The following is a 27,999-nucleotide window of genomic DNA, read 5'->3' on the forward strand; positions in this document are numbered from 1 at the left end:
TCCTTCTGCTGATGCAAGTTTTTTTTCTTCGTTTTTATTATAAATTTCTGTATTTTGGAGGAAGATGCAGAAGTATTTAAATATCTTTTATGCTCTTGCGTCTCCAAGTGCTTCGAAATATCATTCCTACTGCCGTGAAAAATAGAAAATTACCCGTTACATTTCACACATTAGACAAAGTAATCGCTCCTGGATTTTTTTTAATAAAATGAGATTCACTTCTTATATGATCTTTGAATTTGCATCCTCTTTTGTTACGCATTATGACAAAAATCTAAAAAATAAAATCATGTCATAAATAGTTTAAAAAAATTTCATTGAAAACTCGGTAAGTACATACGTACAAAATTGCAAGAATATATTTATTAAGTTATTCAATGAAATAAATATAATTGATTGTTTTAAAGCAAATTTATCTTTAAAATTATTTTAATCCAATCCTCTCTTTCTTTCTTATTATAAATATGTTAATAGGTATTATTTATTCCCAGAATTTTCCGTAGCGTACGTAAATCGTAGGTGTCACTTGCAAAGCCGGCGCTTGACCTTTTTCCACCATCACAAAATATAAATAACACGAGAGCTGTCTGCTAAGTAAAAAATTATGCATTTATGAAATATCTAAATTACTTACCTAAATAATATGAATTCTGATGCGAAGGCGTTGCCGCGTTACTTCGTGGACGACCGGAAAATTCTTTACACTATGACCCTTTTCCTCTCTAAAATTCCCCCCGTTTACAACTTTTGTGCAAGATTTCATGTTTTTATAACGATGTTCCGAATGATGCTAGATCGCTAACGAGATAAGAAAAAAATCTGCGTAAGTTTACAAAGGGCTTTGTCTTCATTTTACTGCCACAATATTTTTTCGTCGCTGCCAATGCCGAAAAATGCCACTGTTCATTAATTGTAAGTTCACCAATCCAACCATGGCTGAGAGAATACTTCTCGTACATAGCGCAATATATATTAGTACTTTTAATTGAAAAATCGCGAAGAAAATGGTCAGAATACCGCAGTGATACAATGAATCCCCATTCGTAGCCATGCGCTACGACCATGAGCGTCCCAACCGTGACGTCACGTCGCTTTAAAAGTGGGTGGGGAAGGAAGGGAGCGGAGGGGAGATGTTGGCCACACGGCGAGACATGGGTAGGGGTGGGGAATGGCGGGTCTAGTTCTTATATGGTCTAAGGGTCGATCGGTCTTAAATAACAAATCACGATTGAAATTGCGTAAAGGCGGCATTCAATGCATGTAAATAATTCAAAATGTTACAGTTACACGAGTTGTTTATGGAATGCGCTGAAAAGTATTCGGATAGATGTGCAATTGCATGGGATGATAGTTCATCAATTACGATTTTTAAGTACTGTGAACTCCGAAGTGCTATTGAAAACGTTCTTCATGAACTTCTCTCATTAAACGCGGAGTATGAATATGTTGGTTTACAACTGGACTCGCTCTTACTTTTCCCAGCATTAGTATTGGGGTACTGAGCAAATTTTTTAAATTATCTTCTTTTCATGGATTTAAGCTTTGTTTTACTCATTTTCCTTCGTGATAGGCGTCTCCAGGGTTATTAATAATTCACACTTCTATTGCAGAATCATGTGTTCGAAATGTGCATATGTTGTGCTGAATATGAAAAACGGTTCCGAATCGCATATGCAGTTATTGGACAAATTAAAAGTACGGATCCTATTAACTGATAATATTAGGCAAAATCTGAAGGATTGGATTGTGCTGAGACAGTTACTTATTCAAAATAAATACGTCTCGGTCTTGCGCCGTAATGTGCCTGACGTTGACTCCTTCTGCAAAGACAATTATTCCATGGCTTATGCTATTCAAACATCTGGGACCACTGGGACACCAAAAGTCGTTCGAGTGCCTCACTGTTGCATTGTGCCAAATATTCTCCAGCTCAGGTTTTTTTTCTATTTCTTCTTTAACAGTTAAAACATAAGTGGGTAGGAGAACTGACCCTGTATTACATTAGCACTCTTAATATATAACGAATTCTTTTTGCAAGTTAGAAATATATCTCAGAACATTAATGAAAATAGCTTAATTATTTGTGAAATACATAGTTACCTTGAAGATGTTTTCACATGCATACATTCTCAATTGTTTTCTTTGCAAACAATTGAGAATGTCTGCACTTTCTCTGTCATTTTGTGTTGTCCTTTTTTGATGTCCATTTTTTATCCACAAGTGCTACTTCAAGCTATTTATAGTTTTAATGATTAACATTTTCTTTGGATTCACTCATTTTCTTTCTATTCCTTTCAATTTTCAGTATGCATTACAGTGATAATTTAAACTTAATCTAATATCATATGTATACACTTGTACTAAAACTTATATTACTTTACATAACTTCATATGTTTACAGAGTCTTGCCTGACATGTCTATGTGATTCATGAATTTTTTAATAGTCATTTTCTTGCAGGTAGTGGAATATTTGTAGTGTTTATGTAATTATCGTACAATATGGTGACTTGAGATGTAACCTCTCTGCTGGTCTTATCACCTGGGGTCATAAGGTGTCATCTACTCTGAAAGCATTACAATTCAGGGGGTTTGCTTGGCCATTTGCCAATTCCTTATGGAACGTTAAGATTAATTCAAGGATACGCAGTTGGTGACAAAGAGCAAAATTTATAAAATGTAGAGTTAGATTGTGAGTATAACTCTTCATACTAACGATCAGATTGATTTCGTAGCAAGACCAGCCCCTTGAACATAATATTAAAGCCCTACTATATTTTCTGGTCCGACAGAAGTGATAAATTAAGAGAGATATTTTTTCAAATGGATAGATGTGCGAATTCCTTTTTCCCCTAACCATAAAGGACTTTAATAAAGGACATTCGTACAGTCCGGCTGCTGAGAGTTGTCCGTAGACAGCTAGAAGGGGTAGGGGGCAAGGTTGCCAGGTAAGAAAGGGAAACGCCCACATCACATGTAAACAAAAGAGTTCCGCCAACAAAGCAGCCAGAAGGGACGACGAGCATGAAGGATCCGAAGGAAGAATCCTTTGTTTTGGCGATTCGCAGAAAGGGCTTGTTTTGGTGGTTCAGGCTTGTTTCAGTGCTTCATATGCATGTGACAAAGTTGCATGACTAGGCAAGGGTGTGAGGTGCATTTGGGGACAGCGATTGGTTGCAAACCATGTTGGCGTAGGGTTCTCCACCCCTCCTTTTAAAGTGCCATCGGACAACTCTCGCCGGCTGGACTGTAATTTCGTTGGAGCGTTTCCTTTTAATGTGCAAATGGCTGGTGTCCTATCACCCCCTGCCACACACCTCTTACGCAGATTGCGGTGTAGTGTAGATGTAGATTTATAGCAAGGAATGCATTTATCTTTTAATCAGGATTTCTCATGAAATCATAGCCCTCTGGAAATTTTCATTTTCTGTCAGCGATGGCATCAGACTTGCCTCTGCAGACATCAGTTAATGAACTTATCTTCATTCTTATGCTGGTTGATATCAGCCTAAATACATCTTTATGTCGTGAGTTTAGTGTATAACTTTGTCTGATTCCTGCTCTGAAATGCTGAGTGAATTCTTAAACTGTTTTACTTGCTGACAATTAGGCTGGTATCTGATGACTTAAAAATGTCTGTGCTGGTATTTAATTTTATTTCCTCAATTTTTTCTTCTTTCAAATATTTATACTTCCCTAGTACCGAATGGAAGAATGCCATGCACCAAATCCATTGAATTTTATTATTATCCTGCTTCTTATACCACATGTTATGCAGGTAGTTCTGATTAATTCCTGCTCATAAAGAAATGTGTATATATTAATGAAGAAAATGGCAATTATATGAAAGAAAAGAAAAGAAATACTTTCATAGGAACAGTGGTGACAATAGGAATATGCTTTAGGGAGGGATGGTGGCCTGGGGGAGCGACCCCCCCAGCGGGAAACGGGAAAAATTCTGAAAAATGACATGCCTGGAAATACATTGTTCATCATTTTGGGACTTCAAATTTAGGTATCACTCGTAATTCCACGGTAAATCATCACAACAGGGAAAACATTAACATTATAATATATAAAATATGTCTTAGGCTTTGGGGGGATATAACCCCCTCATAGTTACGCCACTGCATAGGACTAGAGGGAAAATGCAATGGATGAAAAATTTATTGGATGCTCAATGTCTATCTAATGGAAAAAAGAGCAACGAATAATAGCAATGTGGTTTATTCACAATGATTAGTTTGCATGATTTTATACTAGTTATGTAATGTGGTGCTGCATTTTATCATTTTCCATGCGCTTTCTTCATAATGATGAGAGAGTACATCATGGTGATGCTGCTTTAATTAGAATTTTAACAGTTGATTTTGGTACTAAATCATTAATACATTGATTTTATCTTTGTATGTTTGCTTTATAATGAAAAACTGCTGGACTTTTCTTTTGACGTGTTCAGAAAATGCTGTTACCTTATTTTTAAGAAGTACATTTTTCATTTTCCAGGAAGTAATGCTTTCTTAAAACGAATTGTCCAAAACATAGATGCTCATCAGGTGGAGGAATGCAAGCAAATAATAGATGTAGCATCCTTTTTCTATCATAAATATGACTAGAATTTTGTACATGTTTTCTTGATTTTCTACGTCTTGAATCACTGGTTATTATGATTGCAATTTCTTGCACATTTCCTGTTTGTTTGGGGAGTGACATTCCCCTGAGCCACTCCACATTTCACCATTTTGTCACTTTGTACATGATGATGCATGTGTTGATCTTAAATAATTAAAGAAAATCTTAGATGACAAACTTTTCCGGAATCATATTTTTGATTTGTATTACTATTTCAGGAATACTCTTGGAATGGGACCCAGTGATACAGTGTTTTTATCATCACCCATTACTTTTGATCCCAGTGTTGTGGAAACTTTCATTACTCTTACATCTGGTGCATGCCTGCTTATTACTCCAGAATGCATTCGGACAGCTCCTGGACCACACCTCTTTCAGTTTCTGTTCAGGAGGCCGAGACCCTGTGCTCCAGTATCTGTACTTTCTCTCACTCCGTCGTACGCTGCTTGCCTTCTCGGTAGTGATCAGTCAACTGCAAATACCATCAGTGAAGGGAATCAACTCTTGAAAGTTTTATGTCTTGGTGGAGAGCCATGCCCTTCAATCGAGATCTTGGAAAAGTGGACGGCCAAGTTTGGGAGAGGAACAAAAGTGTTTTCCCTTTATGGAATCACTGAAGTGTCCTGTTGGGCCTCCATTGCAGAGGTCTTGTTAGATAAAGAGTCTAAAAATCTGGTTAAGCGCAGAGCTTCTCATGAAACTGATTTAGCCTTGGAAACGGAATCGAAGAAAAAGATGTTAAAATTAGATGAGTATAAAGTGATGAGTTTAGGCACAGTTAATGAGTCACTATTAACTGAAAATATTTGTGAAAGAGGAGTCTTATCGAGTGATCCAGTGGATAGTGTTTTGAAAAGTAATGTGCAATCTGATAACCAGCCCGTAAAGGTTAAGGAAAAGTCAAAGCCAATTACTGTTGATTTCATCCCTAAGGTTTCTTTGGGTACACCAATGGAGCAAACGATTTTGGAAGTCAGGAATTGTAGTGGTCACGCTATTCATGATGGTGAAGGGGAACTTTATATTGGTATGCATTATGTCTGTATGAACATAATTTTAGTTCTTTCTTTGATCTGTGATGTCCTCTTTACCACCTTGATTACTTCACATACAGTTACAACAGTTGCTGCTCATTTTGGATCTTTATGATGCAACTACATACCATAGATTTTCTTATAGTACATCTTAAAGGAATGAGAATACATAGAAATTAAAGATGTGCTGGTTGCCCTTTTTTGTTGATTCTGATTGCAATTGAGCTCCTGAAATCTGTTCTTGGTTCTGTTTGTTTGTCAATTTTTTATTTTCAATGCTTAATTTTCAGAAACTATTAAGGCCGTTATGCATGGTGAATGATCATAAGATCATTCACAGGATCATGCAAGCAAAATAGAACATGTTCTAATTTTCACTGCATGATCATGTGCATGACGGTTCATTCATAAATTTTTCCATTATACATGGTGAATGATTTCATTCTCATGATCATGCAGCATGATCATTGGCCGTGTGTAGCGGCATTTATGATTCTTGTTGCCTAGTTATAAAAGCCGCCTAATACAAGTTATCTCTTGAGGGACTTATTCCATGATTTCACTCTCGTGTAAATTATGCTTGAGAAACTTTTTCACTCTAAAAGATTTTTTTCTTCTTTTATTTCTACCAATTATTTTGGTAATGATTTCTTTTAGCTTTCGTTCTGACTCTGGTTATTAGTTGAAGAACCAAGAAGCCAAACCAACCCATTCCTATTAGAAATTCCAGTGTGTGGGAAGTGCCTAGCTTGATGCTTTACATGTATACTTGTAGAAAATATGTTGTTTGTTTTAAATTTCTGTTGGGCTAAAATAATTTTACGTATTTTATAAATACCCTTTTATTTTTTTTTTTACATTCTAGGGAGTGACTCACGAGTGTGTTTGCTGGACAATGAAGCAGTTGGTACTTTAAGGAAAGGTGGTTTGACTTACAGAGCAACAGGGGACATTGTTTACGTACAGAGTCGTGGCAGTGATTCAAACTCATCTTTGAAAATTTTTTATAAAAGGCGCAAGGACGGAGCTGTCAAAAGATTTGGGCAGTGGATCTTAATTCGATCCGTTGAATCGTCGGCAGTTGCATTTGTGTGGAAATATGGTGCAGAATCAATATCTGTTGAATCTGCCTGCTGCGTTTGGTGTTGCAAGGAAGATCTCAGGTAAATCCAATAGGAATCATGTATAATAAACCCTGTGTGTGAGGAAATCATGAGAACAATAAAAATGGTGACTTTGACTGCTTTCCATTCGCCTTAGGTGCACTATGCACTTTGTAAGAGAGCAGCGCACATGCCTTCCATTCATGTCAGAGCTAGTGCAGTAGGTAGGGCAGTAGCGCAGCCATGATTTTGAAATGTGGGGTTTACGGTAGAACTTGGCGCTCTTCCATGGTGCATGGAAAACTCCCCAGGGCACAGGGGAGTCCAGGAAATTTTTGGGAATTTTGATATTGAAAACGTTAGCTTTAGGACTCAAAAGCAGTAATTTTGTACGAGTATTTATTAAAATATATTTTTGGTACCTCTTTCAAAGGCTCAATTGGGATTGTAACCCCATGGCTACACCACTGGGGTAGGGCACTTCAAATAATTTTGACTTTTCATACATAAGCAATTCAATACACAAAAGCTTTTCAGGTCTTTAAACACCACACCTACCATTTCACCACTATCCATAATTTCCTTCCATTAGAGTAGCACTTACTGACGAGCACTTTCGCAGCTATAGCCTATTTGCCAACCAGATTGATATACTGTTAAGATATTATGTTTAACAATGAACTCCATCAATTGAACATACTATTTTTTCCACAAGTCTAGCACTTAACTTATTTATGATATGAAATTCCTCCATATTCTTATTCCCTGGTACTTTTATAATTGGAATTATATTAGATGTTTTCCCTTTACTTGGAGCTATCCCTGTTTCCAATGATGTATTTACTGTGTTAATTAAATAATATCCAATAACATCAAAATGTAATTTCAAAAAGCTATCATGTACCTCATCAAGACTTCCTTTGTCGAGCATAGCGTCAATTATTTTATTGAAATAACTCCTATCTGATAGTATGAAGTTAAAAAATTTTTTATGTTAAGTATTTAATTTTAAAAAGTTTTATGTTTTAGTAGTGCTCAAAGTATACTAATTCTTTAATGATCTCTTTAATTGTTGTATTCCGAAATAATTAAATGCCTTGGGGTAATTCATTACTGAAAAATATATTCGCATATAAACACATATGAATTGCTGAAAGGGTTATGACATCTGTCAAAAACAGATGTTTTCTGGAAACTGGATTGTGAGCATCTGAGAATGCTGACACTCAAGCTCCAAACATTTTTTTAATCAATTAGTAAGGAAGTGTTCTTTGCATTAACTCTTTTTTGACCACAAAAATTGATGAATTACTCCTTTTCTTTTTACAAGTAAAAAGTGTTTCTTAAAAGTATATATTTTAATCAGATTTTCATGAACTTTCATTTCCTCTTTCCATTTCAAACTACTATTTAAGTTTATTCTTCATAGTACTAATTTATTATTCCTTGAACGAGTGACGTTAGGGCAAAATTATCAGTGCCAGAACGCACCTCCCTTATCTTTTTTTAAGAAGTGAAATATTACTGTGTTTGTTCTTTTATTACAAGTTATTATTTAAATTTTATTACAATTTTTTTGTTTTTGTTACCAATGTATATATATTAGTAAATTTGAGGCAGCAAAATTGTTAAAAATGTTATTTGACTATTATGTCTTTTGTTAACCAGTGCCAGAATGGCATTCTGGCACAATGACACCTCTGCGTTGGACATATAACAGTATTGCATATCATCAAGTTGTAAAATAATGGAGCTGAAGATGTTTACATATTCACTTTGCAAAAAATGCCTATGGTATTTACAATTTTCCAAGTTTAATCTTGTTAAAGTTAATGAGAAAAAGGTCCCTTAACACAGGTCCCTATCGTGAAATTTGCCGTTTCTTCCCAGTGGGCGTCAATTTTCGTAAAAATTAAATCGATCCAATCATGTTAAAATTAATGCACACTTCTTTGGTATAGTTGAAAATGATGAATTGCTATAAATTTTGTAAAACCTATGCACCGATATTTAGTAATTAATTAATTAATCCCCTTTTGCGTATGCAACCACACATTACACATTTTATTTTCTTCTGTATTTATTTATTGTCACCTAAAATACCTTCAAAATGTGCAAAATGGATACAATGAAATAATTTATACACTTACTCTTATTATAAGCCCAGAATGCAATTTTTAGCTATTAATTAATCCCCTTTTGCATATGCAACAACGTATTACACGTTTTATTTTCTTCGATATTTATTTACTGTCACGTAAATACCTTCAAAGTGAACAAATAAGACGTGCTTTTAGATATGAAAACGATGAAATAATTTATTTACTCTTCTTATAAGCCCAGAATGAAAGCATTCAGTTACAAGAAACGGAAAAAATTCGGTATTTCATAGTTTTTTTGCAACTGTTTCGAATTTATCTTCTGAGCCTTCATTACACTCTTTCTATTTCGCTGTGATGCCTTGCTTCGGTTTTATTGCTTTGGGAACAAAATGCAGCGGGAGGAAATCATACATCTCGTTCATGCTGTCATTGTTAGAGGTTCTATGCTTTCAGAAAGTCGCGAAAATGATTATCTCCAAAAGAACCGGGAAAACCTCTACCTTTGTGACGCTGGCGACCGACCGCTCAGTCCGTAGCACCCGATACAAAACAATGGCTTTCCCCTTCTCTCGCCTTTCGGGGTGGACGTTCCATGGGATTTCGTAGAGACTCAAGACGGGCCTAACCGCACTTGTCCGGCGCTTAGAAAAGGCTAGGGCTGACGATATTCCGCACCCAACACAATGGTAGGGTATTTAGTTTGAGGTGAACATACCTCCGTACATATTTTTAAGCTGTCAGTTTTTAAGTGGTGCTCATAGGGAATGAAAAGTAAGAGAGAAGTAAAATACATGAGCTTCACTGATCACCATCTTCTTTGAGGTGGGGTCTACTTTTTTGAGATTGGGCATGACTTTGAGTTGCCACCTACGCATGATATTTAAGGGGTTTAAAAGTAGCTGTAAAAACCCAAATGATGTGCAGTGCAATTTTAACTGTAATCCTCATAACCCAAGATAATGACTAGGCAAAAGATATAACTTATGTATCATAGGTGGTAAATGCTCATGCCTCCAATACCTCAGCTCTGTAATCATTCATTTAATTCTCTTAGTGTTCTCCTTCTTCCCTGGGTATTGGGGAGAAATGCGGAGGGTATTTACATAAAATGTAGCAACTAGGAAGAAAAACAATACAAAGCTATTTTATTACATATTGTAACCCCACGGCGCGGGGCACATTCGGGGGAAGGGGAGATTGGAGGGCAAAAGGGGAGGTCAGAGGTGTAGCGGGGATATTCTGTGCACCTGGGGCGAGGGAATGGGATTTTGGGAAAGGGTAGGAGGGGAAGTTTAGGGGTGATGAGACCTGAGACAGGAGCTTTCGGATAAAGAAAGCCGTTCGACTGCGTAGTTCGCTCAACATAAATTTAATGAGTTTAAATATGATCATTTACAAATACAAGCAAATCAATGGCAAAAGTAACAATTAACTTCTTCTCCTTGAATTCAATGAAATACAACGCATAATTCACTATGCTGCACAACAGAAAAATTTCAGTCTTTAACCTAAACCCAAAAAAAAAATCACGCTACACGTTTTCACATTCATAACCCATACAAAAACCACAAGAAAAGGGGACCAATAAATAAAAAACAAAAAGAAACGGGGGAATGGAAATATGAAACAACGAAATAGATATTGCACTGAAATTCACACGGTAATGGGGTAGTACTGTCCTCTTCTCTATTTGTGCGGGGGGGAAATTTTACAAACGTTTATAATGAATTCTCTTCTTGACTTGGTGAAGTGGGAATTTTCTTCTGTTCCTTGAGGGGGGGGGGGAAGAATGGGATTTCGTGGCTTTTTCTCTTACAGTTTGTTGAATTTTCGGGGCTCTCGATCTGCTGATCGTGGCGATTCCGTTCCGCGGCGTAGGCTGCTCTGCGTCAACTCCGGCAGGTTCACGAGTGGGATATGGCCTCTCTGCGACAGTTGGGAGATCCTTTCATCAGCACCACGAGTCTACCTTGCAACTCCTACTCGTATTGGGCACCCTCTCTCTCTCTCGGGATCTCTCCACCAACTTTTTTCTCTGCCTCCCCAAACTCCGCCTACTCTTGGGAGCGTTTTTTGTTGCTTGGAATCGCCAAAAAAGAAAATCATCTAAGCCCTTTTTCCTCCGGTGCACCACGTTATATAGCCAATGAGGGGAGGAAACACCAGGGAGGGAGGGGTCAGGGGAAAAAAAAGGATGATGCACTTGGGGCTGGACGGTCACTTCACCAAGGACACGAGGGGGGGGGGGGGAAACCACGCTCTTCTTCTTCTTCGTCTTAAGAGTTCGACTTGCACACACTTTAGGGGGGGGGGGGGGAAAGCATTACACATTGTGGGGAGGAAAATAGGGAAACATCAAATGGGGACTCAATGATTCATGACACTCACGCACACATTCACACGGACACATATCAAAAGAAAAAAAAAAACGGCCTTCCTTTACCTCGCACTCCCGTCTCATGCGCCACTATGTAAGCGGGCAGAATGCACCGGTTACAATATCCATAGGCATTTTTTAATTATTGAGGTTAAACTGATTAATATTGACAAAATATTTTTAAGTTTACTGAAATAAAATATATCAATGTAATAAGTTATAGCAAATTAAATAATAGAGATGTTTTGCCGAACGGATAGATATGGTAATTCGTTTTTCCCCCGAACCATAAAGGGCATAAATGCTAGTCCTAATTTTCTTTGAGTACTTCCTGTTTATGTAAGAACGGCTGGTGTCGCAACAACCCCTGCTACACCTTTTAGGTGGCTTGCGGGGTATTATGTAGATGTAGATGAAATAACGTACTATGTAAGAGCCCGGGCTATTGGCCCGCCGCACTTTTTGCCCGATTTGCAAAAGCTGATATATCGGCCTGCTGCTCTAAAAGGATTAAGGGACAAGTTAATCAGGGAGCACTCATTATCAGTTTTCAAACTCATGCAAAAAATTACTTAACACACCCATGGTAGCCAATGTGATGTGTAGCTAGTAACAGTGATATAAGGTGGTTGTCTTGCAAGTGGTGTGTTGACCCCAGTTAGTAATTTTTTTTGCTCAGAATGAAGAATCCCTTTCTGGGTTGTGGCTTTTGTCCTGATATATCCATGGATCTCTCAACTGCTCCAATCAGTAATCCTTCAGTGCAGTTTCTGTCTTCTAAATTTCCTTTGCCCTCATGATTGCCTGCCATATCTGCCTTAGCATTTTTCTCTAGCAAGAGCTATTCACTGCGTTGACCTTCTCAGTTAGAAATTGTTGGGAAAAGCTACTGCCTTTTAAGTAGATTTGCAGCTGATACAGGAAAGTATTGCTTATATATGTCGATATAAAAGGGTCGCATTGGCCATAAAATATGTTTTTGGAAGTTGGAAGTGCAGATGAATTATTTTGCTGTAGTTGAATTAGTTAAGAATCCACAGGCTAACTCAGCTTCATTATATAATATTTGAACCTTGTCAATCTCATTATTTTTTTTTTAGCTTGAAAGAGAATTGCCTACTTTACTGTTGCTTATTATTATATTGGGTTTCTTCGTGTTTCTATGTCAGGCATTGCAGTTGACTACGGCAAAAACAACTGTTAGTGACTAAGGTTATCTTTCCCTGTTATAGTTTGATTTTGAATGGGCTATAAACTGTGTGGCAGTGGCTGTAGCCTCATATCAAACACGACAAAATCTCAATTTTCCTTAATCTTATACATTTCCTTATTTTTTTATGAATTATAAAAAGTATTCATCTTGGGGATTGTTCCAGGATGGAATAGAAATGAAAAGAAGGCTAGAAAGGTTGTAATAGGTATCAAGATACCTCAATGTGTTGTACTTAGCCTCCATTGTCATGCACCCAGCATTTACTGAAGATGTAAGGGTTAAATTGCTAAAATTCCAAAGGCAGATGATAGTTTATGAAGAGATGTGAATCTGGAGGTTGTAATTAAAATTCAAGTTTTGCCCTGTGAGGATTTTGTAAGTAAAAATATGTATTAAAAACAACAGATTAATTTTCAAGTAACACAAGATTTTTGGTCACAATAGAGAATTCATCCTGTATTGTTAGAAAATCTGAGATACGCAGAGCAAGTTCTCTCGGCAAAAGCCAAAACTCAGGCATATACAGTGCAACCTCGATATAACGACACCCCACGGTTCACTAATAAACATTCGCTATAGCGAATTGTCGCTTTACCGGAGGTGGAGCAAATAATAGCCAATATACCTGTTGCGAACAGATATACAGGAACAGGAGTAGTGCGGCGACAGATAAACATCTATGCGATAAACGTAAGCATAAATCCAGACGAAAGGCGATGTTTTTCTGCATCCCTAAATTTCCTTACTCAAATGACGACTAACTATTCAAACAATTTATATGCGCCGCACTGAATAAAAATCATGCAAAGCATTGTTTCGTCAATCATTATATTTATCGAACGACAGTTTACCACATAAATTTGAGACTGAGCACTCCATTAACTTCATTTCTAACAGATCGCTAGCAATTATTGAGGTTAAGGAGTCTTGATGAAAGTCTTTCGGCGGTGAAACCCTCGCTATTGCGAGAGCCAACACCGAAAGGGTCTCGTAAAAACGAATTTTTTAACACGCTCATTATAGGGTCAATTGACGGTGCATCGGCTATATCTCGTAATAGCGGGGGTGTCGCTATAGCCCGCACTCGCTTTAACGAGGTTCCACTGTATGTATTAATACCCTGTAGAGTGGCCTCATAAGGTCAGGGCTTTTTGCGAGTGTACTATGGCCATTCTTCTGAAAAATGCCAAAGGAACCTCAAATATATTGGTAGATGATACGAAAAAAATTTGAGAATCATAGTCTATTGTTGAAGTTGGCTAATATGTTCAGAATTATGCAAAGGAATTGATGAATCATGACTCATGATTACTTTTCAGGGGGAAACTGGGACTCTTTGTCAAACCTTCGAACAAAAAAGTTTTTCTTGAAGATGAACATGTTAAGAAGAAATTTATTGAAAATTTAGCATCTCAGCTTACCAGGGTGTTACCATCTAACTCATGGCCTGATGTCATTCTTCTACTTGATGACCTTCCTCTGACTGACCATGGTAATATTTCATGATATGTTATAAACTGATTATATTTTGCTATGAATGTGTTGGGATGCTCAAATTTAATGTAGGTTTGCCTGTGATGTTGTTTATGAAATGGTTACATTTCAGTGAGATTTTGGTAAGTGAAAAAAATTTTTACTCCTGAGGGGCATTATTTTTCCTGGGTTTAGAAATGTGGAGAGAGAATAAAGAGAGGGTATGATCTATGATATGAGAACTGAGTGAAATCATAGATGAGACCAGCCGAAGCCATCAGCCATATTATATCTTGCTTCAGAAAATAATTCATTCTAATGAAATAGCCAATGTACTTCTTCCTGAAATATTTCTAATCAAAGATGCAAAACCCAACTGAATTTTGCCCTGTAGTGGTGGATTAAGGGCAGGGGGTGGCTGCCCCTCTGTATTTTCTGGAAATATTGAAAAAAATGGCAAGAGAGAGGCGAACTGTCTTTAAAACTTTTTTAAGATGGCTCTCCAATGAAAGTTTCTTCACCAGGTTAACAAACTATGCTTAATAATAATAAATGAGTATTGAAAGGCTACTTGCCAGAAATTTGTAAGCATAACAGACCTCAAACACATTTTTGCCAAGAGATATTGCATGCCACCAAGCCATTTGGAAAGTAGTGAACTACCCACCTCCCAAAAACCTACCTAAATTTACCACTGTTGCCATGTTACTTATGATTGAGTGATGCCAGTAAATTGTACATCTAACTCTTTGAAAATTCTGTGATATTGTTGCGTACCTGAGTAGCGACAACAATTAAGGGTATGATGCGTAGCTCAAATAGACGGGAATCTCATACTGCAGGGGCAGTCATCATAAAGAAATACACACCCATTCTTAAGTAAAGTCCATTTAATGACAATTATTGGAAATACATATTGAATGAGGTTTGGCTCACTCGTCAAAATACATCTTGAGAAGGTTACTAGACGGAGATTGGCGTAGGCGAAGGTGTTTCAGGGGTGGCTTGCTGATGATGGCTTATATGACAATATGTGTCATTATCTTTTCCAGTACGGTTGATAGGCTGCAGCTAGCCCTGTCTGTGGTATAATTTGAATGTCATACCATACATAGTACTGTTGTGATTCTTTAGTAATGCTATGAATGTCCATAAAAATATCATTTTTTAAATGTTCTCATTTAAGTTTGTATCTAAATAATGTGTATTATTTTTTCAGGAAAGGTTGATAGGAGACATTTATTAGGGAGGCTAAGGAATTTTTATAACGAAGTTATAACCAGCGGCAGAAAAATTTCAAAGGAACCTGATGAGTTGCTGGTTAATTTTAAAACTTTATGGATGAAGTATTTGATGATGACATGTGAACCATCCCCATCCGATAAGTTTCTCTTGAGTGGTGGTGATTCATTACTAGCTCTTCGGCTCATTGCAGAACTTGAAGAATGTATGAATTGTGTCATGCCACCCATGCTTCTTGTAAAATTAATAAATGGGACTTTCGAAGAAGCCTGTTGTTGCATTGAAATGTCAGAATTAAGTGAAGAGGTACAGGGAGCTGCTAGCAGTTCATTCACTGAAGCTGAAATAGTTCACGCCGTAAGTCTTACCTGCAGATTTTTAGTCATAACAGCTTAAACCAATTTGGTAAACTAGGTATTTTATTTTGGTGATTTCAATTCTTTGGTTCTGACGTCCAGTGCTTCCGGAGGTTTTAACTCGAATCGGAACTATAGAAAATGAGATTCATAACCAAAATAGTGTGTGGGAAATCCACTTGAGAACTTCTTTACATTTCATTTACATTTATCCAACTACTTGTGATTTACTTTGAAATGTAATATAAAGTCATCAAAGGATATTGAGAATCAAGCAATGAAAATAAAACATTTAGAACTGGAGCTGTAACTGGGCCAGAGGACCGATCCTAGGAACTAAACCTCAATGGGAATCAATGAGTAAATGGAACTGACCCATCCTTAATTTTGTTATTATTATAATTATTAATTAATGATTTTGAATTTTATGTTTTACTATTTTATTATAATTTTTATGATAATGGCATTGAGTGTAGAGCTGCATCAAAACTATTTTAAGATTTTAAACCAGTGTTGACATTGATTGCCAGTGATGACACATGTAGTGGTGACGTCGTCTAGGGTGGACTTCAAAATCATGAACATCACCACCATAAGTTGTAATTTTAGTGCCATGGTAGCCTTATGTAAAAATTAATAATGGACTGATCCCGCCTCACAATGAGCATATGGGATGGGAGCTTATCCACCCCCACCCTGCAATGAGGATCTATATCGATGGCTAAGTTCTAACAACACGTAGGTATCTCAAATTCGGCCAGTTTGAGACATAAATTTTATCTTAAAGAAAGTGTAATAACATTAAAAAAATAAAACACAAGCAAAAAACAACAGTTAGCAAATGAATGCCTCTTTTTCAGTTTTATGAACTTTTCGTTTTTAATTTCATTGCACAAGTAAAAAAAATAATAGTATTTTTGCACTCCTGAAAAGTTGCTATTTTTGAGATACCTGTTGTTAGAACTTAGCCATTGATATGCAGTGCTGAAATGACCCGTACCCATCCTTCTAGGTGGTGCATAATGCATATCCTCCTAGAGTTAAAAAAAAAAAAACATTCAACTATTATTTTTTCCTGAATAGTTTATAGAATTGTTATGACTTAATTTTTTTTGGTCATTTATAGGTAGATACAGTTGACAGTGGTGGTTATGAAGAGGAAAATGTAAAATCCAAAGAAAATATTTATCATTGCTCTGAATATACACGTGGCAAAGTGCTGAGAGTAAAGCCATCTCTCAGGAAAGTTCCCACTCTCCTCAAAGCGGGAGAGACTCCTGTGGTAGCCGAGAGGTGGAAGTATGATTTATTGAAGTGTGTGGATGCCTCTCCTGTTGTGCTACAGTATGCAGAGTGAGTTTGATTGATTTGCATACTTTAGCTTGTTAAATCTGCTCGCATAATATGCATCATAAATTTATTTTAAATTAAGTTAAAATTCGAAATTTTTTCTGAGCCATTCCCTTAAAAATGTTGCAGACCATGAAATTGTTATCAAGGATTTCTAGCAACTTAATTATTTTCTTTAACTGGAGGGGAAATGTGGAAAAATTTTTGCAGTTTTCAACCCCACAATTTATGGCTTTGTGAGAAAATGGTTGTATAAAAAGTATAGGTAGCTCAAAATATCTTTTACTGGCTGAATGTCTCACATAGAAGTTTTTTATGGCCATTAGCACATTGAATGCTGATCAGGTGGCTGTCATTTATCATCTGCTAGTGGCTATCCTGCAGTGAATATCAATTTCCATCAATGCTGGCTTTTTTTCTTAATGCAATGGGCAATGTGTTATAGCTCGTCCTTCATCAAACTAATTTCAACAGAGGGTTGGTTCTTGGAAATGATCAATTTGTACATGACCATGGAATAAAATGTTCAGTAGGCCTCCATGCCTTACAGTGTGTACTTGAAGGATACAAAGTGGAGATAAAATCTCCACTGATATTAATACAACATATTAGCATTCTCTCAAAAGCGGTGAATAGCATAAATATGTATATGAGTTTATTTCCAGAGTGAAGGATCTCATTTACCCATGGCCAGTCATAAATTGGTTTGACTGGGAGTTATCTGAAGTTTGGCTGATCAAACTTTAAGGAGCTTTGGTTGAGGGCATCAAACACCAAAGTCAAAGAAGAGAGAAAGATGGAATGCACGTCTGTATTTCTGGTATTTAAGTGTATTTTGACGGTTTAAGGTCTGTACCTATTTTTTGGCCAAAAAGCCAAACTCTTTGACAAAGTGATGATAAAAATTTTTGTTGCAACACGAGTCGGTCAGAGAATCAGGATAGATAACAAAGCACTTCCTAAGTGTGAGAAGAGAGTGGTGGTGCCTTTGGCTTTTTTTTCACTCATTATTGTCTTTATTCACCCACATCTTCGGTCCCCTCTTTGGTGCCGTTTCTCCAGCAAGGAGAAAGTTTTCATGAATCTTATATGTATATATAAAATGTACGAAAAAGGCTACTTGGGCTTCCAGCCGGGTGGTCTCCCTCCATTCCGCCGACGTTTCGGAACTAGTCTGTGTTCCGAAACGTCGGCAGAATGGAGAGAGACCACCCGGCTGGAAGCCTGAATAGCCTTTTTCGAATATATTCACCGGGAAAGCATCAGATCTTATATAATATGTACTTCCAATTCACTTCCACGTTGGATGTAGTATACTTTATGTGCAGAATAATAATAATGATAATGCTTTATTTGCCATGATAGATCAGATACATAATTAAACATAACCGATATATGGCACGTCAGAAAAAAGAGGAATTTAGATACATATTACATGGATTAAAAAAAATAAATGTTAAAAACACAGGCAAGTTTACATATGTGGTAAAAACTGTACATGGAAATAGAAATACTTTAAGACTCGATAGAGTCATCACTCATAAATTCATTTACAGAGTAATTCATTTTTTCCAGTAAAAAGTCTTTACCTCGAGGAGACTGGCACTTTGCATATTTTTCAATTTCTTAGGTAATTTACTGTAAATTCTGATTCCCATTTCATTTGGGCCACATTTCAACCTTTCGGTTCTTATACAGAAACAATGCAGGTCATTTTTCCTTCTTGTGTTATAAGAATGGATATCAGAATTAGTGGAGAACTGAATCAGGTTTTTTATAACATGTAAAATAAGCTGGAATAAGTATATGCAGGGGAGTGGGAGGATTTTTAAGAAATGGAAAATGGGCTTGGAGGGCTATTTAATTTGATGGAAAGTAATGATTCTTATAATTCGTTTTTACAATTTGAAAATTTCACCAAGGTGATGGGATGCACCCCAGAACAGTATGCTTTGTAGCGCCCTAGTGTGAAATTCTGCATAATAGAGTTGTAAAAGAACTTCAATGCCTAATTGGCTCTCTGAGTATATAGTGAGGCCTAATTTGAACTCAGTGAAGAGGCAGATATGGGCCATCACTCACTCCACAGTGCAGCTATGACGCTGATAATTTGGATCTCAGGTATTTTTTTCACACACTTATGTTGTTTGTATACTATTTCAGTTCAAAATGCATAGTTGTGGTCGGGTCTCATTCTGGTATTGTGGCAGCTGTCAACCTTGAAAATGGAGAGGAAATTTTTCGCTGTGTGCTGCCAGATAGAATTGAATCTTCTGTGTGCTCTACTCCATGTGGAAAGTTTCTTTTTGTGGGTAAGTTGGTTTCACCCGCTTATCCATCTGTGGCTGTTCACAAATTCAACCTTATTCCTACTAGCTATCATCAAGTTTTTTGTAAAAAGTTGAATTGGAAAATAAGAAATGATAATGAATGAAAACCTCTGTCAACAAAATTTTTTATCCGTAAATCTAATCATCAAATTCATTTTAATCATTTGCTTAGGAAAGAGTAATCAAGTAAAGATGCATGTGAATTACAGCTTGTGTGTATTTTCTTTTGGAGAAAACATGTCCCTCTTTCTTAACTGGTCGCACAGTGTCTGTTTTAGTGATGTAAAACTCCTTTAAAACATAAACTCTGATCTTCAAATGTTCGGAGTAACAATTGAGAAACTACTGAGGTAAGATTTTCATATTTGAGATGCAGTCAAATGTTGAATATGGTCTACTGAAAATACACTGGTAAGTTCAAGATGATAGCTTAAGTCTTGAGCGACTACGGAAAAGATCAGACAAATGTAAGGTATGAGTCTTCTTAAAAATGTAATTGGAATAACTTTGTATCAAATGAACAAATAACTAAATTACCATGTATGTCTGAATATAGTCCCCCTTTTTTTCCAAAAATGCCTGTGGTAAAAGTAAAGGGGGGGGGGGGCTATATTCAAACGCATTTTTTTAATTTTTCCCGAAACTGAAGCCTCAAAATTAGGGGGGGGGGACTATATTCGGAGAAATACGGTATTTGTCATGTGTACAATTTTCCTAATAGTGGCTTATTTGCAGGGACGCCGACTTACAAAAAATATTGGGGGGGCCCAAACCGGGGATCTTTCCCCAGGAAATTTTATAAGTAGTGAGTTTTAAGTTTTTTAAGCATTTTAGAAGAGTTATATGATCAGCATAATAACACTGAGAACTCGAATCGCGATATCTGGACACTCCGGGGAAAATCGACAAGCCTGACACTTCTTTCCTTACACCCATAGCAAATTTTTGAGGGGGCTCGGGCCCCCCCAGGCCCCATGGAGTCGGCGCCACTGCTTATTTGTGAGTAAAATTCTGGAGTAACAGAAGGTATTCTTTAAATAATTTCCAGGCTGTTATGATCACAATTTATACTGCATTGGCATGCCAGAAGGAAAAGTTTTGTGGTCATTTGGAGCTGAAGAAATGGTGAAGAGTTCTCCTTTAATAGTGAATGCTGGCACATGTGTAGCGTTTGGTTCATACAGTGGCTCTATGTACTGTATTAATTTCAAGGTATTATAATTAGTATCTCAAAATGTCTTTAAAATGTGCATTTGCAATACATTTAGTTGATAAATACATGTATCATATGATGAATATATATAATCTTATAATTTCTCTTTTAGGGTCATTTGATTTGGAAAGTTAAACTCCATTCTGGTTCCATATATTCATCTCCTACTTTATACCAAGGCTCCCCTGATTTATCTGAAGGAGATGAAAATAGAAAATATTCATTGGAAGACTCCTCATCATCAACTACCTCCCAAGGAATTGTACTTTGTGCCTCACTCAGTGGAATGTGTGCTGGTCTTACTGAAAGAGATGGCAGAATTTTGTGGAAGAATAGCCTAGACGCACCTATCTTTGCATCACCTTTGGTTTATGGTCATTATGCTGTGTTTTCTTCTGTAAAGGGAATGGTGATCTGCTTTTCAGCAAAATTTGGGGAAAAGGTTTGTGATCTTTGCTTTTTAGGTTCACTAGGAAAGGCTATTTTCCTATGTGTGAGTGTGCACTGTTGAGTTGCTTGAAAGCCAGAATAACTGTTTCCGAGAAAACTCTAGTTTAATCCACGTTAATGTCCTAAGCTTCAGAATTTTCAGAGGAAGGCCTATTTGGGTGTAGTCAGTGGCGTAACTGTGGGGGAGATATGAGGGGATAGACCCCCCCCCCCCCCAAAGCCTCAGACAAATTTAAAAAATTTTTAAAACCATAGTCTTGTGTTGACTTATAATAACTGCATCTGCGTAATGTTAACTTTTAAGCGCCAAAATGATGATGAACTCTCATCCAGGCATGTCATTTTTCAAATATTTTCCGGGACCCCTTTTGCCTCAGGGGGGGAGGGATCACCACCCCAGGCCATGCCATCCCCCCCATAGCATATGTCTAGTTAGGTCAGTGTGTGCAGTAATGCAAAATACACCAAAATGCCATGTTTAAAATGGCTTTAATTTCTGAAAAAAAAGAGATCAATCCATCCTTGAGAATAGGCATTAAAAGACTGCTGTATGTATTTACTTTTTAGGTTTGGAGTTTTCAAGCTGGTGGGAATGTGTTTTCATCTTTTACGACTGTAGTAGTTGGCAGTGAGAGGCTGATAGTATTTGGTTGCCATGACCATTACGTGTACTGTTTAAGCAGTGATGGAGTTCCGGTATGGAAAAAGGAAGTGCACTCGCCTGTGTTTGCGACCCCATTTGAGTTTCCTGTGAAGTTTCAAGTTGCTTCAAATGAAGAAGGTGGTGCGGTGGCTGACGTTATGACTCAGTTACTGGCAGTTTGTTCTACTGCCGGTCACCTCTACATCCTTGACTGTCGAAATGGGACTATGATAGCTGATGTGAAAGTTCATGGTGAGATATTCTCTTCCCCAGCTGTTTTATGCAATCAAATTGTATTTGGATGTCGCAATAACTTTTTATATTGCTTCACAATATCGTAAATTCTGTGTTTATCATTAGCGTATCTGCAAAGAGGATCTCATCATATCATCATGACAATAATGATATTTCTCTGTGATTGTTTGTTGTATTATTTTTTGTTAATACTATTGTTCTCATTGTTATTGTTTAAATTCAATTTTTGCATTTGTTTTAAAAGACTATTGTTACAGGTCATCTACCAGTGAAGGAGAGTTTTTGATGCCACTCAATTCTATTGTTCAGCTCGGTATGACTTACAAATTAGTAATTAGTAATTGTTAGTAATTTTATTAATGAGGCTACAAAGGATCTCTTTTGCAACTTTTCCATTTCATCTCACTTCATCTGGTTCAATGAAATGAAAATTTTGGCTCAATTATCAAAATAATACAAGAATTTTTGTGTTTCCGTGCTCCCCGCCTTGTGGTCTCCCCCTAGTGCACTCCATCTCCCGGCGGTCCCTAGTGCCCTGCCCCAGGGACTCGCGTGGCGTCCCTGGTGATTCTGGGTTTCTCTTTGGGCAACTACGTTTATTTCTGCGCTTGTGTTCCTTGTGGAAGCACTTAGCTTTCCTCATCCTTCTTGCTGGTGATGTTAATATTAATCCAGGTCCGGTGTGCAATATGTACTACCAGAACACGAGGAGCATTCTAAACAAACTCTTGGACCTCGCCGCTCACATCAGTGAACTCTCCTCTTTCCAAGTGATTGCACTTACCGAAACATGGCTAAGTGAAAAAGTTTCTGACTATGAGTTGAACTTCGCTTCCTCTCATCAAATTTTCCGACGAGATTGACCCTCTCGTGGTGGGGGCATGCTTTTGGCTATTGATGCAAATTTACCTGCAATTCGGCAGATGGATCTAGAACTAAACTGTGAAATAGTGTGGACAGAAATTCAATTTAATCGTGCAAAAAACTGTGGTCGGAAATTATTCATTGGTTGCTTTTATCGCCCACCCAATAGTGCCCTATCCGTCCTTGAGGAGTGCTTTGCCTTGGTTCTCCATGTCCGCTCGCTTTGTGATGTGCTCTTATTTGGGGACTTCAATCTATCTATTCAGTGGACATCCCGCACCGATGGTCGCACCGCCACCCCCGCTGATGACTTTTTCATTCATCATTTTATCCATGGGCTAGGGCTTGAGCAGTGCAACTCCTTTCCCACCAGAAATCTGGCAACACTGGATATAGTGCTATCGTCCTTCCAACTTCCCTCAATTACTGTTGGGAGAAACCATAGAGCTAGAGCTCTATGGGAGAAACATTTTTACATCTGACCACGAGTCGCTCGAGTGCTCCCTTGTTCTCCCCCTCCCCCCACTGTCGCATTCATCCCAGCCCCCCAGGGTCCTCAGAGCATGGAACAAAGCCGCTTGGCCAGAGCTTAACCATGCACTTTCACTTCTTCCTTGGGCCCTCCTGGAGGAAGGGTCTCTCGAAGACGGCACGGAAGTCTTTTATGACCTTCTCCATGCTGCCATTGAGGATTTTGTCCCTGTTCGCCGTCTATCCAAAAAAAGACCCATCTGGCATTCCCCGGAGACAACACTTGCCCTGAGAAATAAACTCAAGGCTTGGAAGTATTGGAAGAAACACCCTAGCCCCCTGTCCCGCGCCTTGTTCATTACGCTACGGCGCCATGCAAGCTTCCTCATTCGACGAGACTACAAAAACCCACATACAAGAAATTTCTGTCGGAATTCGTGACAATCCGAAACGATTCTGGACCCTCATTAATGCTAGAAGAAAGTCACACAGAATCCCTGCCTCTGTGTCTTGCAATGGAATGATTTCTTATCGTGATGAGCGCGTAGGGGTGTTCAATGAGTATTTTTGTGCAAACTTTAACTCTGCCACTCCAACACTCCCTCTCCCGAAGCTTCAACCCGTATGCCACCAGTCCCTTTCATCCATCTCCACCGATCCTAAAGAAATTCTGTCCTTTCTAACTGCACTGCCCTCCTCGAAGGCCACGGGTTCCAACAATATCTCCCTCCCTCTTTCTCTCTTGCACCGCCAACACCCTTTGCATCCCTATATCCATCTTCTTCCATAGGTTCTTCTCCGTTGGTGCGTTCCCTGAACAATGGAAGAGCACAAATGTCACACCAATTTTAAAATCTGGCCCCAAAGGATTCGTTGAAAATTATCGTCCGATTTCCATTCTACCTGTTCTGTCCATTATTTTTGAGAGAATCATACATAGTCGTCTTCTTCACTTCTCCCTCCCCTACATTTCCCCCCATCAGCATGGTTTCCTTCCCGGCAGGTCGTGTCTCTCTAACCTTGCGGTACTGCACCACCATATAACCAACTCTTCCGAGTCTAACTCACAGCTCGATGTTTGCTACGTTGACTTCTCCAAAGCCTTTGACACCGTTAACCATACATTACTGATACATAAACTTAAACACCGTTACAATATACATTCAAAGTTTCTATCTCTGATCAACAGCTTCCTCAGTTCACGTTACCAATGGGTATTGATTGACGACATCTCATCCTCATACTTACGAGTTAAATCTGGTGTACCGCAGGGTAGCGTCCTCGGTCCCCTCCCTTTCGCACTCTTCATAGACGATATTACTGATAGTATTAGCCCTTTTGGATGCAATGTTCTGCTGTACGCGGACGATTGCAAGATTTTCAAAAAGGTGGATTGCCCCACCGACTCACATTCCCTTCAATCTGCACTCAATTTTATCTCCGAATGGTGCTCTACTTGGCTGATGCGGGTCAATCCCTCTATATCGGCGATCATGACATTCACTTTAAAAAACAATCCCCTGAAACACTCTTACAGCCTTTTAAATAAGCATATCCCTCTTGTAACCTCCCACTGCGACCTAGGTGTGATCTTTGGTGATAAGTTAAAATTTCAGGATCATATTTCAGCGATTGTGAAGAGAGCAATGGCCGTTGTTGGTATGCTATATCGACTAACAGACCTTCACAACCCTACCGCTTTAAGAACAGTTTTTTTCAGATGTATTCTCCCCATACTAGAATACTGTTCACCAGTTTGGTCTACCGCCTGCCCCACTACTCTAAACTTGCTCAACCGTCCTGTAAACTTCTTTCTTGCAGTAGCCCGCCATCGAATCCCCACACTCAGACATTACGCCCGTGACGCTATCCTTTCCACTCTCAGGATATCTAACATAACAAGCCGCTGTGTCTTATCTGACCTCATGTTTCTGCATAGAATCTTTAGCGGTTCTCTACGGACAAACGAAATTCCCCCTCTTTTCCGTTTTCATATTCCTCCTCGCCCCTTACGAAATAACTCTCTGCTTCACATTCCGCGATTCCATCTCTCCATCTCTCAACGCTCTCTGTTCTACCGAATCCCCTCCTTGTTTAATTCCTTAGCTTCAAAAATCCCTTCCCTGAACCTATTTTCCTCTGCCCCTAATTACAAAGCCACCTTAAAATGCCATCTGAATAATTCACCATTGTCTAATCCAGCGTTTCCCTAACTTTTTCTTTCCACGACCCATTTTAGCCCATTCATTTTAGCCGCGACCCCTTAAAAATGGTTGTCTAAGTTTAAGTACATAGTTCACCATATTATTTGTATACATCTCGCGACCCCTTTCCTAACGGCTCGCGACCCCGCTGGGGGTCGCAACCCCCATTTTGGGAACCGCTGGTCTAATCAATAGTTCCCTTTCCTCGGTTTAAAAATTTTGTTTTCTGTTAGTTTTTATTTATTGTGCTATTGTATGTTATCTTTAGGTATTATTTATTTAAGGAACAGCCAATGTGCCAGCCTTTGTGCCGTTTTTGGTGATGAAATAAAAAAATAAATAAAAAATGGGATTGTGTTGTGAAGGAAGTCATCATAATTGGGGCACAAAAGAAACATTTCTATTTTTACTTAGCCTTCCACAGTTAATGATTGATTTGATAATGTTTTCTGAGCTGTCATCATGTTTTTCATTTGTCTTCAGACAGCAAAAAACTTAGTGATAACCAGGAAAACATGATCCCAAAATTTCCATGGAGACAAAGGTTTTTCAATCATCAACCCATTTTAAAATAATGAAAAGTCAATGGAGTGCTCCTGATTCTAGATTGAGAGACTGCCTAAAAGCCATTCCACCTTGGAGACCAATCGCATGGCACCTGTCCTGCAGGTGAGGTGTGGCATTTTTTAGTGTACCCCCTCTCCAGAAATTCCTCCGAATTCCTCCGAACTTATCCGCAGAACTTCTCCCGCTAAGGACTTTTCGCACTAAGGTTTTTCACGCAAAGGATTTGCGACTCAAAGGCTCGGAGACTCTAAGTCTCGGAACTCTTGTCTCCGAACTCTGCCCTCCAAAATCTGCCAACCGAATCTGCCAACCAAATCAGCCAACCGAACCAGCCATATGTGGAGATCAAGACTTATATAGGTATTACGGCGGAGGAACACCTACTCCTTGGCAATCAAGGGGAAGTGGGTGCTGAGGCATAAGAATGCAGTGTGGAGTGAGAAGTATTCCACTTGTCCTATCACGATTCTCTCTCCCTCCAACACGTCATCCCACTATGTCTCTCCCCTCCATGAATTCCAATGACTTGCCTCTACCAGCAATCACCCCACTTGGTTATGTCTCCAACCCAGAAGATAGAGGAGGGAAAATCCGGCAGTACGTGGTTCTCCCCCAACCCCGGCTTGTGCGGATGATCTATTACCCCATTGAAGAGCCGCATTTTTATATTGATCTCTTCAGGCTTCAAGAAATTGAATCCTACTGAAGGTTAAAAAACCTTGACTCAGTCAAAGTTAGATATGCACTTTTCAATCATGATTTGAATGATCAATCATTTAAATTTTGGACGTTCAAATCACTGTTAGGGTGGTTTCCTATTATTTTTTTATTGCCTCAATCAAAAGATTATTACTTCTGGAGTACGCATTTCACACTTTTAGATTTTTAAATGACGATATCTATTTTTCACGATAAAATGAAAAGTGAAAAATTTAAAGCGCAGGAAAATGCGACAGGTAGTATGAATGCTGGGAAAAGCCCGTGTGACATCATTCTGGTTCCTGCTGCCGCAAAGTGAGGTGACTTTGGGGCTAGGACATGTGCGCCGCTGCGATGCAGGCTGCTAGCAGGTAGCGCTTGGCTTAAATAAGGATTATTAATACCTAATCAAACGAAGGAAACTTTCCGATCATAGGCAATTTTAATAGGTGATTATGAAGAAATGTTTCCCTGAGCTCTGTGCCTCTTGCATGCATTGGTAATCTTAGACGATGTAAAACTCCTATCTACTCATTTAGAAACTAGGTCCCTGTGACGTCACCTGGAGTGGCATCGCATGGGCGCCAATCTGGCCTTTTTCAAATGCGGTTAAAATTGTCCATTGCCATTCGTCTAAACTGGGATTTCAAAAGCCAAATAATTTGTATATTATGAATACACTAATGGTGGGTAACGAATCGCAATCAATGCCTTTCGATTTCTTTGATGAAATAAACTACCCTATTGTATTTTGTAGTTACTTTTATTAAAAAGTGGGTTTGTATTATTTCAGTTATAAAGGATAATGGTTCATGAAATTCTTTACTCCACAAGATGCACGCTAAAATAAACCACCAGCGAAATACTCAGCCTCATTCCTTATATGATATTATGTGAAGAAAGTGAATTAATGAGCTATGAAATTAGTGGGAGAGCGTGCAGACAATTACCCATATGTGAGGATATCTTAAGCATATTGAAGAGTATCATTCTGATCAAATGATACAAAGATGAGTTGAGGGGTGACTCAATGCTTGATTATTTTAACCTTTGCATTTTCCTGCCATCATTTGGTTGGCTATGAGTGGATTATGAGTGGAAAAATAAAAAAATAAATCTCTTTAAAACAAAGTAAACTTGTTCCAGTTCTACCTCCCAGACGAAATTCTTATTTAGTGCAAATTTCAATCAGAGTTCTGGAGTAATTTCTAACCTAGCTCATAGCACACTTTAGGAACTCTCTTTCAATTCAATCCTCACAATTGTTTTATAAGAAATGGTCATCGGAAGATTTTGGATTTGAAGACAAATGTTGCTGAAAAAACCATAGACTTGCAATAATCATGAGCATTCTTGTGGAAACCGTGGAGAAAGAAAACAGTTTTGTACATAATAACTAACGGAAAATAATGCATGCCTGTAC

The 27,999-nt window shown here is 38.2% G+C and overlaps 1 protein-coding gene across 1 annotated transcript; it reads left to right on the forward strand.

Annotated features, from left to right (window-relative positions):
- The first annotated feature begins 1,839 nt into the window (after positions 1-1,839).
- On the forward strand, positions 1,840-21,994 carry LOC124162652 (beta-alanine-activating enzyme). The gene is made up of 10 exons (XM_046539247.1): positions 1,840-1,934; positions 4,849-5,657; positions 6,530-6,827; positions 13,779-13,951; positions 15,152-15,531; positions 16,657-16,883; positions 19,044-19,192; positions 20,259-20,422; positions 20,536-20,865; positions 21,441-21,994. Exons 1-10 carry the CDS (start codon positions 1,840-1,842, stop codon positions 21,855-21,857), a joined length of 3,042 nt encoding a protein of 1,013 aa, XP_046395203.1. The 3' UTR covers positions 21,858-21,994.
- Positions 21,995-27,999: the final 6,005 nt, after the last annotated feature.

Source organism: Ischnura elegans, chromosome 7, assembly GCF_921293095.1.
Source record: "Ischnura elegans chromosome 7, ioIscEleg1.1, whole genome shotgun sequence".
Lineage (NCBI taxonomy): Eukaryota > Metazoa > Arthropoda > Insecta > Odonata > Coenagrionidae > Ischnura > Ischnura elegans.

Bases quoted from the DNA above. Each gene is read 5' to 3' on its own strand.
- LOC124162652 (XM_046539247.1), top strand. From the start codon at position 1,840: ATGGCTTATGCTATTCAAACATCTGGGACCACTGGGACACCAAAAGTC. The intron at 13,952-15,151 runs GTAATATTTCAT...TTATTTTTTCAG, and splicing joins CCTTCCTCTGACTGACCATG to GAAAGGTTGATAGGAGACAT. The intron at 19,193-20,258 runs GTAAGTTGGTTT...AATAATTTCCAG, and splicing joins TGGAAAGTTTCTTTTTGTGG to GCTGTTATGATCACAATTTA.